At 37.1% G+C, this 17,682-nt stretch overlaps 2 protein-coding genes across 3 annotated transcripts; both read left to right on the top strand.

Moving 5' to 3' along the window:
- The first annotated feature begins 696 nt into the window (after positions 1–696).
- LOC137745609 (uncharacterized) lies at positions 697–3,167 on the top strand. 2 transcript variants are annotated; one of them, XM_068485586.1, is made up of 3 exons: positions 697–1,128; positions 1,422–1,546; positions 2,606–3,167. In XM_068485586.1, exons 1-3 carry the CDS (start codon positions 786–788, stop codon positions 2,792–2,794), a joined length of 657 nt encoding a protein of 218 aa, XP_068341687.1. In that variant the 5' UTR covers positions 697–785; the 3' UTR covers positions 2,795–3,167. The 2 variants fall into 2 exon arrangements, with proteins under 2 accessions (XP_068341687.1, XP_068341686.1); XM_068485585.1 differs by having other exon boundaries at positions 2,591–3,167.
- Positions 3,168–9,387: 6,220 nt separating this feature from the next.
- LOC137744184 (uncharacterized) lies at positions 9,388–12,587 on the top strand. The gene is made up of 3 exons (XM_068484049.1): positions 9,388–9,654; positions 9,760–10,359; positions 12,171–12,587. Exons 1-3 carry the CDS (start codon positions 9,501–9,503, stop codon positions 12,512–12,514), a joined length of 1,098 nt encoding a protein of 365 aa, XP_068340150.1. The 5' UTR covers positions 9,388–9,500; the 3' UTR covers positions 12,515–12,587.
- Positions 12,588–17,682: the final 5,095 nt, after the last annotated feature.

Here is a 17,682-nt window from a genome sequence, read left to right as displayed (position 1 = left end):
AGTTTATTAGTATTCCTCCAGATTGGTATGTACATATGCATAAGGAGAAAGTTAGACATATAACCATGATTAATGAATAGTCTTTTAGACTATCCCTTATCTCCTTACATAGGTGAACTCCTTTATACAAAAATATTCTAAAATCTCGAGGGATCCAAATGCTAGCCTTAGATGAATTTGAAGATTTTAAATATGATATGGTATTAGTAGCAGAAGAAGAAGAACTGTATATTTACAGTAAGATAAGGATTAGTCATCAGCCATATTAGAAGCCTTAAAATTTCTAAGAATAAACAGCAGAAATGTACTACAAGGTGAAAGAAGATAGAGAAAGAGATGCAGAGCTAATAGAAAATGATGAACAGTACTGGAACAATTTGACAAAGAAAAAGCTGTATAACATCGAGAACATGATGGAACCATAAAGAGCTGGCAGGAAATTAGTATAAGTTGAATAGTATCATGTAAAATAATGAATTAGGCAGAAATGTCAATATCATTATGAACCTCGCATAATAATAAAATAATAGCATAAGAGTAAATAAAAAAAAAAGCTTGATTCGACTTTTCATGCACAAAATATCATTTTAATTAAGAATGAATAGTGCTAGGTAATTTTTGTTAAAACTCTCAAAAAAAAAAAAAAAAAAAAAAAAAAAAATATATATATATATATATATATATAATAAGAAATGCCAAGTGCAGCAATACAGCGACAATGATTCAGATAAGCATCGGAATGTCGATGTGAATTAAGGGGGCTGAAGAGACAGGAGAAAAAAGTGATGGCAAACCCTCGAAGGAACACCCAGAGCTCAGAGAACCCCTTCCACGCCCAAACCCTCACATCCTCTTCAGTCACTCACTTTCTCAAGAAACCCCACGCCTTCCCCTTCCTCCTCTCAATCTTCCTTTTCCTGACGTGGGTCTCTCTCCGACTCCAGCACTCCTCTTCTCCTTCTCGTTTTTCCATCAACAAAGACGACGCCCATAAAAAATGGAGCCAATCGAGCGATTCCGGAGCCAATCTCGTGAGGTTCGGTTCTGGGTTTCCTTCCCCGATTGCCAAAGACAAGAGGGGATGGTTGCTCGACCCCATCTCCCTCGCCAAAGATTCTCGTATTTCAGGTACACCCCCTTTCTCTTTCTGCATTTTTCGCTTCTGGGTTCGTCGAGAGAGTCGATTTTTCACCAAATATGCAATTGAATTTCTAGCTTGTTGGTTGTGTAGATTGATAGTTGAATTCGCATTCTTATCAAGTTATATTGTTGTAGGAAATTGAATTGCTTCGTTTTTGTTTTCGATTTTTTTGCATCGATTTTCTCTTTGACTTGGACTTCCAACTCAAATCTGATCCCATCACACAAATTGCATTTGGTGGTAGTTTGGAGGTTGACGGAATAATTGTGCTCCTTTGTAGGTGGAGCTCTGAGCTGTGTATCGCTTCATCTTGGAGAAATCCGGCCTGGCGGTTTAAGGGGGAATCACAGGCACTATTCTTGCAATGAAACATTTGTCATATGGGGGGCTGAAACAAGGTTTAGGGTAAGCCCTCGCCGCTTCATTACGAATCTAAATGCCTTTACCATTTGTTTGTTGTTTGGAGTAAACTAAATGTCTAGATTATCTATCCTGGTATCTGGATGAATTCATTTTGGCGATCTACATGATTTTCTAGAGCAATGTGACACGAGTTGAAAAGTACCAAGTTGATAGAGGAGGATAGCATGCATGAAACAACTAAAATATGAAAACTCTGACATAACTTGCGCTTCATATCTAGATATGTGGACAGTTTGCCTTATTGTGTACCTGATGTCGGGTCAAAACTTATTTCTGGTGGAAAATAAATTTGCTGGTACTTGGTATTTTATATGTTTAAAACAAGACAACTGAAGGGAACTCACTTAAGTTTTAAATCCCCGCTTCATTTATATGGACAATCTCATTGAAAAAGGACGGGAAGATACATTTGTTTTTTCTCTATGTGCGGTAATTTTTATTCTAATTTCTAACATTGGCGAAATATTGGACCTACATCTGATATGTCAATATTTTCATCACTCTTTTGCAAGTTGTATTCCCAGATTTTATTTCCCATTTTGCCGATGTTACATGTACCGTTATGGCTTAGATAAGTTTAAATTTCCTGATTTTATGGCCTTTTCTGCAGTAAACAGTCAAAGTGATGATGGACCTACACCTAGTAATTAAAGATTTGATTTTAAGAAAAACTAACGAAAAGTTCAAAAAAACTTCCCTTTTAATGAAAAGCCCTTTTTAAAGGTATAGTGAATAGTACCAGGGAAAGGTATAAATGTGGTTTTTCGTTAAAAGTGAACAGTACGGGGAGTGTTTTGTTAAACCTCCCTTGATTTTAATGTGCATCCGTTGGGTAATTTGGCACTAGTTGTTGAGAGAAGGCTTGTAGGTATCTGTTGTTCACTATGGGAGATTAATATGTAAACCACATGAATACAATCTACGTATAAAATAGTGACGTAATCATAGATGTCTAATTTCAGAGTGTTTCACTTCATAACCTTGTTATATTAGTTTACTTACTCTTTTCGTTGTGAACTACTGAAGCTGGAGACTGACCAGGTGGATGAAGGCTATGCTGAAGTGACTATTGGTGCAGATGAGGTTGCTGTAGCTGCTAGCCCAAGTAGCACTGCCCATGCTCTAATAAATATAGATCCGGTACGGACTACATACTTTATAGGATGCCAAGACAACATCATAAACTATAACAGCTCAAGTACAGATTTTAATGTGTGGAAAAATCTGTGAGTATAAGTTTTCTGTGAGGCGGCTTATACGGTAACTTAAAGTCTAACATTAAAAGTTGTTTTGTCCAACATGTGATTTGCAATGTTAGGGCAAAGCTTAGCAAGATTACAGATAGCCTATCTAACAAGATTCTCTTAGCTTTTACGTATATATGTACTTTCTGTCCTAGCATGTGATTTGCAGTGCATCGCAAAGTCACAAGTTTACTTAGGTGTTTTCGTTTCAACTAGCATTGCTTCTCAGCAGTCATGAATAATGTACAGTCCATATCTTTAGCTTCTCAGCAATCATTCTTTTGTTTCCAGAAAAACTAGAACTCTGTTTTCGCAAACTTTTCTCACTTAATATTGGAATGGATCTTTACAAGTTTTATGTATCCACTGCCTATATAGTCTTTGTGCAATGAATGCAATGGGTTGGTAGGAAACGAATATCCTAATTTTTGTTTGAAGTTTAAATTGTCTTTTCATATTGTAAATAAGATTACATTACTTGAGTTATTTGATTTGTGCATAACGTGATGACAATTCTTATAAAGACTGAAGTCCTTTATATTGCTGTATAGCTATAATTACTCTTAAGTTCTCAGTTTCCTCAAGTGTAAAGTGAAAAACCTTTGAGCCAGGTTTGTAGTGATATTTCTCCGACGGACTTTGACTGAAATTTCATAGAAAAGTGAGGCCTAACTAGAGAAAAACTTTGAGCATTGAACTATTGGTAGTTTTGGTGATGCTTTCCTGCAATGGTTGATTCTGGAACAAATCGCTTGGACGAAAAATAGGAAATTTGGATACAATAAACGTCAATGTCTCAGTTTTCTTCTTCTCCGATTGACCTTGCATTAAAACCCTTTATGGAAAGTTTACGTATGTTAAAAAAAAAAATTAAAAAAAAAAAAAAATCTCCATTTCATAGTGCGCAGAAAGGGTTGAAAACGAAAAAAAGCAAGATTGTCAAGTTCCGCTGGAAGTGGGAGAGCATTGCGACCAACTCCTAATGAAATTTTATGTGAGTCAAGAAAGAAAAATGGATGATATTCTTTACAAAGAAGCGATTGTGGGTTTGATCTTGGATGAAATGGGTCGGCCGTCCCATTTGTTAAGTGGGCTCGCCCAAGCATTGCTCAAGATCCTAGTCGCCAGCTTTAAATGACTTGTTATCTTTGCAGTCGGGATTTTTTTTTTTTTTTTTTTTTCAACGGGCTTCTCCTTTACAATCCCCAGCCTAAACTAGTATTAAGTGACGAAGGCGTTATCACGTATAACAAAACTATGTAGTTATTTTCACCTAAAATTTTCATGACGCCTCATACATGATGCTGACAGTGACATGGAAAATGTGTCACATATTATGAATGTGAGGCATTTTATCTGTCGTCGCATAATTTTCTTGTAATTAATATTAACATTAGAGGCGGAATTAAATTTATATGAACTCAAATTACATATCTTTTATCAAGATCTTCAAGCCTAGTGGTTTAGTGAACCAACGTTCAACATAAAAAGAAGAGAGAATGAATTTCAACTTTATACCTTTGATGTCTATCCTTTTTTTTATTTATTTTTTATTTATTTATTTATTTATTTTTTTTACGAAGTTCATGTTGGAATCAAATTCATTGGCATTTGGTTGGGTGTTGGCCAAAGACTCTTCGATGGTTAAGTTAGTAAGCAAATAATGAGACTCAAGATCTTGTATGTTATATTACTAATGCTTTATGTAGGGAGGGGGATTAGACTACTTATGTATTTTTTTAAATTATTGGAAATGAATTCCGCACAAGTCTAGAATTACTTTGGTGTCTCTACAACTAAGAAAGAGAACAATTAAGACCTTGTCACACCAGTGTGGAGTCGAAAGCCCTATGATGCCTATGATGGACTTAACCGAGGAGAATGAATTACGAACTATGAGTTTCTTGGCTGAGGACCAATCACCTTTCCATGGAAATGAATATGCTTGTATACAGTGTTAGCCATGGACTCGAGGATGATAGGGCATGTATGGTGCTTATGAAGTCGTTGATTTGAACACCATGTTATGTTATCCTACAATTGACTTTCGGAGACGTGATGAAGGGCAACAATTAAAAGCCACGTTTAGGGATGGCATTATAAATTATGGCATATGTATGAGGTCATGATTTATGAGGACTGTTATCCATTAGAGATCACGTTGGATCTTCCCTCATTAGGCCAACGTCTTGGTTAATGTGAATCCATCAAGCAACGTGTGAAGAACATGCTGGTTCGGCAGAGATGTCACCTATGTTGGGCGTGATTTACTGGGAAATATCCCTCGTTGCATGAAATGATCAACCTATGCGAGGGTTAATTGATAGAGAATATGGACAACTTTGTCAACTAAAACTGCTTTAGTACATGTAGCATCCTCTCTAGGGTCGGTGAAATTTGGTTACCTGAACATAAGACTCCAACCAAGGAGGATTTTTCTTAACTATATATCAAAGAAAAGATTGCTAAAGTATGAGCAACAGTATTACATTACCAAGATACATTAGATAAAAGGGTAAATTGAAACCCTAGCTTTCAGTCAAAATCTCCAATTTTCATTTGTTTTTCGTTGATTCCTCTGAAGATTTAGGGTTTGGTAATCTTTAGTTTGAGAAAAAGTTAAGTCATACTTAGAGAAGGGAGAGAGAGGGGACACGACATAGAGGGAAAGATAGAGATGGAGATCATAGGTTTGAGGAATTTAGGATTGGGTGCAATGTGCCTCATAACGCTATGCAATATTACATATCCGTACGCATAAAAACTTGAAGCTTGGTGAGCTCACTGCCAAGTGTCTGCATGATCATTGAAAGCAAATAATGATCGCTTTCTACGAGACTGTGGGTGTGAACATAGGGAACCAATATGTTCAACCCAAGGGAAATGTAATAATTATTAAATTTTCGATATAAACTCTCTGAAATTATTTAGTCTTTTTGATTTTATGGTAATCAGGGTGGTGAGCCCGCAACCTAATAATTGGTGCCAAGAATCTAGCAAAGCAGCGTTGGGTGTGGACAAACATGTGAGCAATGTGTAGATATGTCAACCAAAATCATAAGATAATTAAATGGTTCACATTTTGGTTAGATTAGTCCACAAATATTTTCTTGAATCTGCTGTAGAAAGATGGAGGATCCGTAAAGATCATAGGCGAGTAATTGGTTTGCCTATTAATGATCTTAGTAATTGGACTAAATAATTTGCTCAGTGAAGATTGGTGAGCATCCTGGGCAAGGCATGCTTTTAGGTACGATATCTTTACTTTTGGTAAGGGGATGTACTATACTGTGCATTACTGATCATCCTAGATGCCCCAAACGTTTGTGCCACATTAAGAATTCCTTTGGGGTCTCAAACTTCTAGTCGGCCACATACTGGGCCTTTACAATGTGAATGGTTGTGATGTACAATCTATTGGAGAGGCGTTCCATCTTTTCTAGAATATGCTTCTAGACCATGTTCATAGGAAGTGGTACAAAAAGGAATTCTACTCCATTTTCTAGTGGTTTCCATGTGATGATAGTTTTCTCGAATATCCTTAAAGCTCAAAGGCATTCTTCTGGAACCAGTTGAGTATAAGGCTTCCCTTTATGGTAAAAATTAGTTTCATTGGATAACATCATATAGGCATCGCCATGCCCATAATCAGGTTGGATAGGCCTGAAAGGGTTGTCATAGGGGGTGATTAGGTAAAAAGTTAGCATATGAAACCAAATAGCTAACTTTTCCACAAAACATACCTAAGCATGAGTTAATTGGATTCTTCACATGTATTAACTTGCATCAATTAACTCATATTCTAGAATAGTAATGTGATCCAGAACAAACACCAAACTTAAATTTGAGAACATAGAAAATTGTTCACATAGTAAACCAAAGTAATTAGAGGGGTTCGATCAATATGGCCTTCAATGTTAAAAATTTTGCTCTCCCAAATGTCTTAGGTGGAGCAAACTTATTCTCACATATTAACTATGGGAATGGTGCTCCTCAACAACATTGGTAGATGCATAGACAAGTGCATAACTAATGATCTATTCCGTAAAAAATGGAAGTAAATTCTGAAGGGTTGAGGTTCGAAAGTATTGTCACGGATTCTTGAAGTTTTGGGTGCTAGGTGCCAAGGAATCACACTTCTAACTGTAATGCCTCCCATTGGAAGGCTCTGATTCTACCTTATGTTCTAAATCAAACTCAAAAATAGGTGTGAGAGAAAGAGACATACCTTGGCTTGGGTTTGGAATGTTCCAACTGAAGTTAGAGGGGTTGTTTGGTACACTTTGCTGAAGCATAACATGTCATTCGATAGGCCTCTACCGAAGCAGAGCATGCCTTTCGGTGAATCCCTGCCGAACCAGGATACCACCATTCAATATAGTCTAGCTGAACTAGGTCTATACTATTTAGTACTTCCTAGCCGAATCACTAGGTGCCTTTCTCTCATAGTTGTGGCAGTAGTCAAATTCGAGAATTTGGTAAACTTCTGCTTTCTACCCTACTGCTTCTGGAGCAAGTTTAGAGACATGGAAGGATGAGAAAAACTTCTCCATTCAAAATTCAACTGGATTCTATAAATTTTAGAATTGTACCTATTCATGAACGTAAAGGTTTCAATCATGTCTTGCTTCAGGCAAGAAATCATATTTTCATGATTGTAACAATTTATAGGAGGGAATGAAAGAGTAATGGAATCCTCATTAGTAAGGTACTTTCATTTGAAATGCTTCATCATAAATCTTCGAATGAAGATCATTGCGGATGCTTATTTAGCTCTTTCACGCCATTATTGGCTTCATTGATTTTGCAAATTTACATAGTCAAGTGGAGCTTCACATCTTCTATCCACATAAAATAGTTTCTGTTATAAATTTCCAAGTCAGTGTATTGACCTTGTTACAATTTGACAATTCGTGTAATGGAGGGAACACGATTGTGATCTGTGCTATAGGAACTAAAATCTCTATAAGCATCAAAGTTACTACATTCAGGTTCTAATACATTATTTGGTTTAAACAGATTAATCGTGGAGAACTTTAGGTTTTAACATGAGTGGTGAGTGTTAGGAAACTTCAGGCTTCTATGACACCTTTTTGAAACTTCAGGTTTAGGAGTATGAACTTCAGGTTCATAATACCTACAACCAAACACAATATATAAAGCAATAGAAAACAAAGATAATGACAATGGATAGCTTCGGGACCCCTTGTGTAAAAGTTTAGGGAACGTATCTAAAAAATATGAAGCTTCAGGTACAAAAATAAACTATTATTTTAAGTGGCTAGCCTGTGGGCTAACTCGTGGAAATAGGTGGGTTGACAGAACCCATACCTAATATTGGGCCAAGAAAGAAAAAGTGAAAAACAACTTCCATTAAATGAGGCAATTATTTCATGGAAGCTAAAATAAATAATGCCGAAAAAAAAACAGACAAAGATCAATTCAAAATTGGATGGGCTGTCTAATTTAGGCCTAAAAACATGGCCAAAAAAATATTGGGGCTATTGGCCCAAAAATTTTATTTGGACTGATGGTCCAATAAAGAGAAAACGGATCGAAAAGGATACGACATAGAGAGAAGGAGAGAGATCAAGTGTGTTCTTCTCCATACCTTGTGCCTTTATTTATAGTAAACCAATGAGGCTTACATGCCTTCCAAATAATACAATCCTACAAGGAAAATGATCTTTTAGTATCCTAAATACAATCTACTAATGATTTACACAATTACACATGTGCTAGAATCACATTCACAACAATATATTTATGATATTATATACGACCCATATTTTAGACTTCTCCAAAACATATATATGGTTGTATTAAAAAAGAGTCAAAACTTTCCCTAGGCTATAATCATATAGGATGCATAAATCCATAAATATATATAGAGAGGTTCTATTTGTTTCTTCCCCAAAACTTCCCTTGGGCTATAGCCCACCTTAGCCCTCCTAGTAGTTCTCAATGCTTGTTTGAGAAGTTTACTATGTATGGCGTGTGAGTTTGCATCCTATAACTGTTTGGATTCAGATGTTGTGTGTTTCTGAATGACTGGCCTTGTAGGAACCTAATCAAGATCTGCTATTCATTGCAATTGCATATCATAGCAGTTTATCAAATTGTTCCACTCTATATTTTGTAGTACAGTAACGAGTCAAAGTGTGACTAAGTTTGTAGTTCAAGTTTTGTCACACTGTGACTAGTTACAACACTACAAATATAGAGAGTGAAACAACGTTATATACTGCTAAGATTTGCAAATGAAAATATAATACAAGATCTATGACTAAGTTTCTTCCCCTAAACTCCCCTACTGGCAGAATCCTAACAGAAGAATCAAATTGATTTGGGACATTGATTGATGAGATAAAGAAAAATGAAGAATATGTCAATATCAAGGATCATTTGTGATAAAAATCCTAAAATTAAACAACTCAAACTACAAATGTAATACAAGATAGGAATACTGAAAAACTGCATGCTAAAAGGTTAATTGTACTTTTTCTTCCTTACCTTGCAAGCCCCTAATATATATATTACCGTTACGCGCATGTGCCAGCTGCTTGCTGGTCTATTTTCCAGTCTAAAGTGAGAAACATCATTCGATCACTCTCTCCTTTTACAATCCTGAAACAATTTGTCTCTCTCACATCCTCATCACGCACAGGCCCAGGGGAGAAGAGAAATCGTCGATGATGAGACGACAGGACACTAGTCTGCGGTCAGCATCTTCGCGCCGTGAAAATTGCCCGACAGAAAATCTCAACGCCAAGACCGTCGGCTGCATGTCCGGCATCTTCCACCTTTTCTCTAAACACCACTCTTCCCGCAAATTCCTCACTTTTGGTCTCTTTCTTTACTATTTCATTTCTTCTGTATCTATATATTTTGTACATCTATCTCTCCCTTTTGCTGTCCATTGATTAATATTTTGTTAAATTATATTTTCAGGGAAAAGGCAAGAGAGGAATGGGGTTGGTTCCTCTTCTACAAGATCAAAATCCTCGATAGCACTAATCAAAGGTTCCGCACCCGCCAAACTAGCTGAAACCAAACATGAAGACAAGTCCATTTATATTGGGAGATTCTCAAGCAATAACGTGCCAAGAAGCCCGACCCTGCCAGCAGAGATCCGGCGGTTTATCTCCCTGGATTCGCCCACTGAGAACTCCAGAACCCCACCTGCTCTAGTTGCTCGGCTGATGGGGTTGGAGCAGGCTCCGCAGATAATGTCAAAGATGCCAATGCAGGAGTCCATGTCCATCAACAAGAGGCAGCAGCTTCTGGGAGCACTAGAGAAATGTGATGAAGATTTGAAGGCCCTAAAGAAGATCATAGACAGTGTCCGGGCTGCTGAAACTCTCCGATCACCCACCATGGTGAAGAGAATGGAGGCCGCCGTTGATGACAATAAGAAACGGTTCTATGGTGCAAATTTTAAGTGTATGGAGCTTACTAGTGAGCAGCCGAGTCCGGTGTCTGTGCTTGACGAGTTCGCTCATTCACCTTTCAGCAACCACCACCACTACAGAAAACAAGTATTAAATTACGGTAAGCACCATGTTCACTCTTTTCTTCCTTACGACAACTTTTTCTTTACCTTTTGCTTTTTGCTTCGTATAATATACTTACATTTTGGATAATGTTTGTGTTACCTGTAGAGAACTTATTTGTTTCTCCACGTACGATTTACTTATCTTCATCGTACAAGCATTATAATTGGAATTGTTCATTCTCTATTATTATCTAAGATTCTATCTGCAGAAATAATTCAATTTGGATATTTAGTTATCCATACATGTTAAACTAATCAACAATTTAGGTTATGAGTAGCATCTTCATGATAAACGGTCAATTTGTTTGATGTATATGAATGGTTAAAAGATCTCCAAATTGAATGATTTTTTGTATTTTTTTATTTTTTTGCATAAATGGTCTTTACACAATGATTAAGTGAATGAATGATTTTGATTATGATCTTCATATGGTAAAGATGCGTAAATCGCAAGTGAAGGGACAAGTAGGTTCCTTGTGGAAAAAACATAAGCATTATTCTTAAAATTTTAATCTTAACCTTGTATATTAGTTGAGTCATTCATCAGCATCTCAGTCTTTTATTAGTTATATTTCTTAATTTTTTTCTGCATATCTCAATACCTAGCGTTTAATGTGTAGGACAATACTTCCCTTAGTTTGGGGAAGAGAAAGTCCTCATTTATATTCAATAGTAGAAAAGTAAAACTTATAAACATTTTTGGGAATTTAATTTCATCCGTGGTAAAGCATATCATTAATCCTAATTATGTTAATTAAGTAGAAACCAATAGAAGAATATCAATCGGCAGTTCAGAGATTGCATACCCTAACCCTAGTGGAAGGGACTCGATGCTTTTTTCGAGTAAAGTGAATGTTCCAATCTGCACCACCAAGACATAGGAATTAGGATTCCAAGTGAATGCATCATGCACCATCATAATCATATGCATACTAGTGGGAGACAAACTAATTTCATCTCTCAATTGCTTACTATTTGCAATAATATTGAGTTGAATATTGTCAACTCAATATTATTGCAAATAGTAAAAGAATCCAACTAGAATTTTCGTCTGTTGACCAAGCACAATACAAAAATAAATAATATGGGATTTGTATAACTCTAAGAACTATAGTAATGTCATTTAGTACTACAATCTAGTGATATTTCTCTTTATTTGTAAGTGAGAGGTTTTATATTTGATTCTCGCCAAAGGCGAATTTAAACCATATTATTACTAACCTATTGTGAGGCTTAACCCACTTTCCCACCCTCTTAATGTAGATAATGTCGTTTATTTAAAAAAAAAAAAAAAAAGAACTATGGTATAAATTAAGAAAGCTTAATTTGTATGGACCACAATTTTTTGAAATTCCTTCCTAATGTAGTCAAAGATGATCAAAAGCAAAAGGAGAGACGGACAAATTTACAGAAAGAAAGGAAGAAAAAGCCTAATGGCTTACCTGGAAAAACCCTTTTTTTTTTTTTGTAGTGTGTGGGTTCCATGACCACTTTGTATGAACTAGTGTATGCTTCAAGTTTTGACCCCCTCGAACCAAACCAAAAGAAAAATAGAAAGAACGAGAAAAGTGAATGCTTAAAGCTGCGTCTGGCAGCCTCAGCATAGCGTGAACTGCGCATGGGGACGGGCTGGTTGAGGCCATCATGCATTTTGTAACTAGCATATGCATTGTGTGTCTCCACATGGCGCAAGTAGCGCGAGCGGAAGGTTTTTTTATATTTTTTATTTTAATAACGTGTGCTCTTTGTGCCTTAAATTTTTCGTTATGTAAACAATATACAATTTTATTCTTATTTGGATGTATAGGACGAGCAGCGGCACAACCTCAACTAAGGAAGAGACCAGGAGAAGAGGACTTTTTGAATCCAATTATGATTGACAAAATCACAACGGAATCAGTACTTTATAAGAGCCACAACGTAGAAGCACCATCGACACCATTGTGGAATAGCAAAGCCATGGTAGAGAGTGTAGCGGAAGTGTGCAGGGACATTGCTTGGGGAGAGAAGAGAGAGATTGGAAGAATAGGGCTGGCTTTGCAGGACCACATTTGCAAAGACTTGATTGAAGAGATGGTTAAAGATATGGGATCATATACTTGTGTGTATTCACTGCCCTTTGAGGTATGTAAGAGAAGACTACGCTTCTAATTAGTTTGTGTGTATTTTTCTAATATTTCGATTTCGTTATTGTGATTTTGATTCTAGAATTCCAAGAGTATAAGACGACCAATTGGTATTGAATTTATTATATTTGTCAATCATGAATTCTATTGTTTCTTACTCTCTTGAAGCCTTAAGATACAACTTTTATGTCATGAACTCTTAATAAGTTCTAATATACAAAATGCTTGAAAGTGCTTTTAAAATTGTAACATCCCACATTGTCCAGAGGAGTGGATCTTATAAGCCTTATATGTATATTCTCATCTCTACTTAGTATAAGGCATTTTGGGAGCTCATTGGCTTCGAGTTCCGTTCGAACTCCGAAGTTAAGCGAGTTCGCGCGAGAGGAATTCTAGGATGGGTGACCCACTGGGACGTTTTCGTGTGAGTTCCCAGAAACAAAACTGTGAGGGTGTGGTCGGGGCCCAAAGCAGACAATATCGTGCTACAGTGGAGTTGAGTCTAGGATGTGGTGGGGGTCTGCGCCGGGATGTGACAAAAATGATTGAAATTTTTTTTTGGTGAAAGAGTTTTTGTATTCCAAGAACACTTGAAGTGTTTTTTAATAGAAACACCAGTTATATGTGTTTTTTAGGATTTAATTAATTGCAATTTTACTAAAAATTATCTCAAAAATGCTTTCATAAAAAATGTTTTTATTTATTTTAAAAACACTTTCAAACACACAGTCGTACGGAAGGTTTGAAGGTGTTCATCAAAAAGGAAACAATATTGAGCTTAAGATCGGAGTTGGCAAACAAGGCAGTGCACTAACTTTTTCTGAAATACAACAAAATACTTTTAAATTATTTAGGAAAAAGTTAAACTATTAGGACATATGAGAACAATCTTTTTGTTTTCTTTTCAAGTCTAAGAACAAGTTTGAGCTGATGCTGCGGTCATTTGCTCCATGGTATAATCCCATCATTGCACATGTTGGCAATAGTTCGACTGTATTTCATTCCATAATTTGAGAGTGCTCCATAATATTTCTCATAAGTTTTCACCTGCATGGAAGACGACCACATGAACTAGCATCAAAGAGCTAGTTTTAACTAGTTAGCGATATTTGGTCACAAAACTAGTTATCGGTGTTCACTTAAACAAATAGATCATGTAATTGAACTTGTAGTTCATGGATAGCAAAAAATAATTCAAAAAATTATGAAGTTGACATGTGAACTTTCATTGGTAATTGACAAGAATCTCCTTATTAAATTAGCAAGACCCCACATTTACTCCACGCGAAGTTCAACCTTTAAAAAGACCTAACCTACCGACTACAACTGTAACAACCGTCCCCAATTAGTATGATTTTTATACTTTTAAAAGGAATTTACAAAAATGCCCTTCAAGGCAAAGTGTTGATTTTTGTTGACTGCCATGTTGTGTCACGTAAGGTTCATTTTCTTGGCGTATCTTTATAGTACTCGTCGCTACAGATGCATGGGCACAAACGGATCGTGATTTGGAGTTATAACGAAGAAGATATTAACGTTTAAAGTCGGGGACATTTTAGTAAATTAATTATTTCCAGAAAGCTCTAGATTTTTGGAGCTTAATCTGGAGAGCCACGTGTGGGGCCTAGATTTAAAGACAGAATAGATGGGCGGTGGAGATGAAGTATAAAGGAGAGAAAGGAGGGAGGAACCGGACCAATCAGGAAATGAGAGATGAGAGGGTGACATATTAGAGAAGAGAGAAATGAGGGAATGGAAGGAGGAGAAGAATGAGGGGAACCGAACTGGTTCCCCCTTGACCCTACAAGCCTGCTCGACCCGGTTAGTTTTTCCAGCGTAATTCATCAAATTTCCGATGAATTGAGAGAATCCACCCTCACCAATCATCATTACATTACTCCCTCTTCAATTTTCCACCTAAATTTGAGAGGAATTGGCCCTGTTTCTCGACGGACTTGCGTCGAGGGTGTTCCGAGCCACGGCAGTGGAATCCGTCGTTTCTGTAAGCCCTTTCGTCGACCACTACCATCCTCCAGCTCCTCTTGAGCCCAGTAACAAGACCCAAACAAGATTTGGGACGTCGGAGTACCGGAGAGGAAGAATTGAGGTTCACCCATTTTAGGAATCCTGTGGGTTTTAGTGAAAATTGGGCTTTTCCCGGCCAAATTGGCCTTAGTCACAGGTATGGAAGTTGCTCTAATCACTGAGATCTTCATTTCTATAAGGTTTGAGAATTTTTAGAAATAGTTGAATTTTCCGGCGAGTTGGGGCGGTCAACAGCCACCTGTGGCGGTGCGTGCGGCGGCGGGTGGGCCGAGACGTCTTCTGACCTTCCGAGGATAAATTTGAATACCTGATTCCGTTGGCGAAGTCTGATTGATGAATTTCCGTCATTTCAACGTAGTTTCATTAAGGTCCGCCACTTGATTATTATAGTAATCGACAATCCGACCGTTGGATCATCACCAAACTATGATGCGTTATAATACATAATATTTGAGGATGTTAGAAACTTACAGATCAGAAATCCAATGTGCGGATCTTCCCAAATAGGATATGTAAGTTATATGTTATATTGATAAGAATTCTAAGACATGATTTGATAATTGTTCTAGGCACCAATCGTTCATGACGCCTTGATGTTGTGCCAGGGAGTTGTAGCGCAGCCTCCAGGTGAGTGGGCTTTTGGTTTTCTATATATACGTATATATGTTTTTCATTTTCCCATAAATGGTTTTAAATGGAATTACGTTTTTCAGTGCCATGTCATGCTTACATTTCATTTTATTATATGCATTGGTGTGTATATACATACAATTGTATGACGCTGTAGAGGCCAGGTAAGTTTCAGGTTAGTACTGTATGATGTTAGTGGTTGCATTGGTTCTGGTTATACGTAGAAGCATGTAGAGCTCATTATCCTGCACCTCGGTGTTAGTGCTCCTGCCTGTGACCAGGGCACAGTCCTTCACCTGATGTTCATCCCTTGCACCGCACACTCACCTTGGATCCAAGTTTGGTGCACAGCCCTATCGTACAAACCACAATAGGTGGTTCCGACTCGTGGGTGACCCACGATTATTTATACAGCATTCACGTGATCGTAGCACTTGAGCGTACTTATTTACACACAAACCTGTCGTACAGACCACAATAGGTCGTTCCGACTCGTGTGCAGGCATATTTAATGAGCTCTAGGTTCAGTCGTATATGTTACGTTAGGTTACTCCGGCTGACATATTATTTTACATTGATTTATTTCACCTGACTTACTTATTTCATTGCTGAGATACTTGACATGGCATATACTTGGTTTTGCACTACTCTCGAGCATGATTTCTATATACATATGTATTATTATTTTCTAGAAAATTATACGGCGTTTATGGCGAGGGGTTATAACATTTTCAAAAGGTTTTTATTAAAAACTTTATCTTCAGGCCCACTCACCTCTATTTTTGCTCCCCTCCAGATTTTAGCTATTGAAAGTTCGTATCGACGAGGATTTGTGGCTAATCTCAATATAGGTGGCTACCTCTGAGGGTATCATCCTTACCCACACTATTGTACTTTACTTGTGCTCTGACGTCACGTGTGAAATGGGTTCATTTCCACTCACAGTGCACTCTTATCTTTGGGCACTTTATGTTTAAATTTATTCACATTTTCCACATCACTATACTTTATGGCTTTGTCACCTTCCAGATGTCGACTAGCACAACTCGATTCGGAGTCCTAGTGGACATTCCAGGTTGGGGTGTGTCAGTTTGGTATTAGAGCATAAGTTGGGTAGTATTGTGTTCATCACACGCGTGATGTCAACATTTGCGGTTCTTGGACATAATTTTCGAATTTTGCCACCTCGTCGAATACGAAAAATGTGTTAGCTTTTCCTAAGTTTTGGGTAGTTTTGTCGACTTGTTGACGTCTTAAAAGAGCACTTGGGTGAATGCCCTTAGACTTAAAGTAAAGAAATTCCCTACCAAGGAAAGATGTAGACTTGAGGCAAGTTGATGGTCTAAAGCAGGGCTAATGTATTGGTAATTGTGTATTATTAGAGACTTTGCCAACCAATTCCATCCTTATCCTCCAGCCATCATTATTAAACCTTTCAAGGTCGGAAATCTGAAATAGTTTTGATTTCTTGGCAGTATCCGTTAGAATACCACCTATTTGAATTCTTGCGAAGTCTACTTTTGTCAAGACTTTAGAAATGTCTCATGTGACGATGGTACTAGAGTGGTAGCACTTGATGGAAGAACATCTTGGAAAAAATCACTTTTGGTCCTTGATAGCTCTAATACTTTTGTGATATTACTTTTTGATCATAAAGAAACCTTGTTAGCTCAATTTCACCTCTTGGTATTAAAGGTATTTTAGTTGATTCTGAATCACTTGTCTATTTCCCATATCATGTCTGATGTTGATAAATTGCCCAGGAGGATCACTTAGACTTCAAAACTTTCAGTCTAGACCGTTAGTCCTTAAATCACCCAATCAGCATTCTGTCGAGCAAATTGTCACCATTGGTGATTTATTATTCCTGGACCTATTGCTGTAACAAACTATTGTGAATTTTGAGTCAAGGAAAATTTTAAGTTTCTGTCCATTAACCCTTCTTAAACTATTGTTCAAGATGAGTTATCTTCCAAACCCTTCATTGCTAGCGCATGATTAAGTTAAATATTTACACGTGTTCAGACATCAAAACTGTATATTCAATCCAAATATCTTGTACTTTAGATTTCATGGACTTGTTTTGACCCTCAAATTCTTGAGTATTCTTTTAGCCTTTTATACATGGGTTCTCGCTCAATCAGTGAGGAATTCACGATAGGTCGACTTGGCAAATGTGTGCGCCAGTTTCATATCGATGCTAGCAGGAACTATTGGAGTATAATCTTCTTGTGAGTTTACCAGATTTACCAAGAAGAATTCCAAGCAGTTTTGAGGATTGAGTAGTAATTCAACATGATATTGGTCAAGGTATGAGCATAGGTTATGAGCTTGGTGGTTATGACGTTAATTTTCCAAGTGTGGCTTGGAACTGCAATTGCCATTTGAAGAATGTCGTCAGAGATGTGGTTTATCTAATTTAAGCTTGCAGATCTTATACCCTTCGATTTGGAGAGCAACTCTAGTGATTAGCCACGAATGAAGTTTTTCGCAATATGTGTTCGCCTCTATGTATAT

The sequence above is a fragment of the Pyrus communis genome, chromosome 9 (genome assembly GCF_963583255.1).
Source record: "Pyrus communis chromosome 9, drPyrComm1.1, whole genome shotgun sequence".
Taxonomy (NCBI): Eukaryota; Viridiplantae; Streptophyta; class Magnoliopsida; order Rosales; family Rosaceae; genus Pyrus; species Pyrus communis.
Note: the sequence above shows the minus strand (reverse complement) of the source record. Positions and strands in the feature narration are given on the sequence as shown.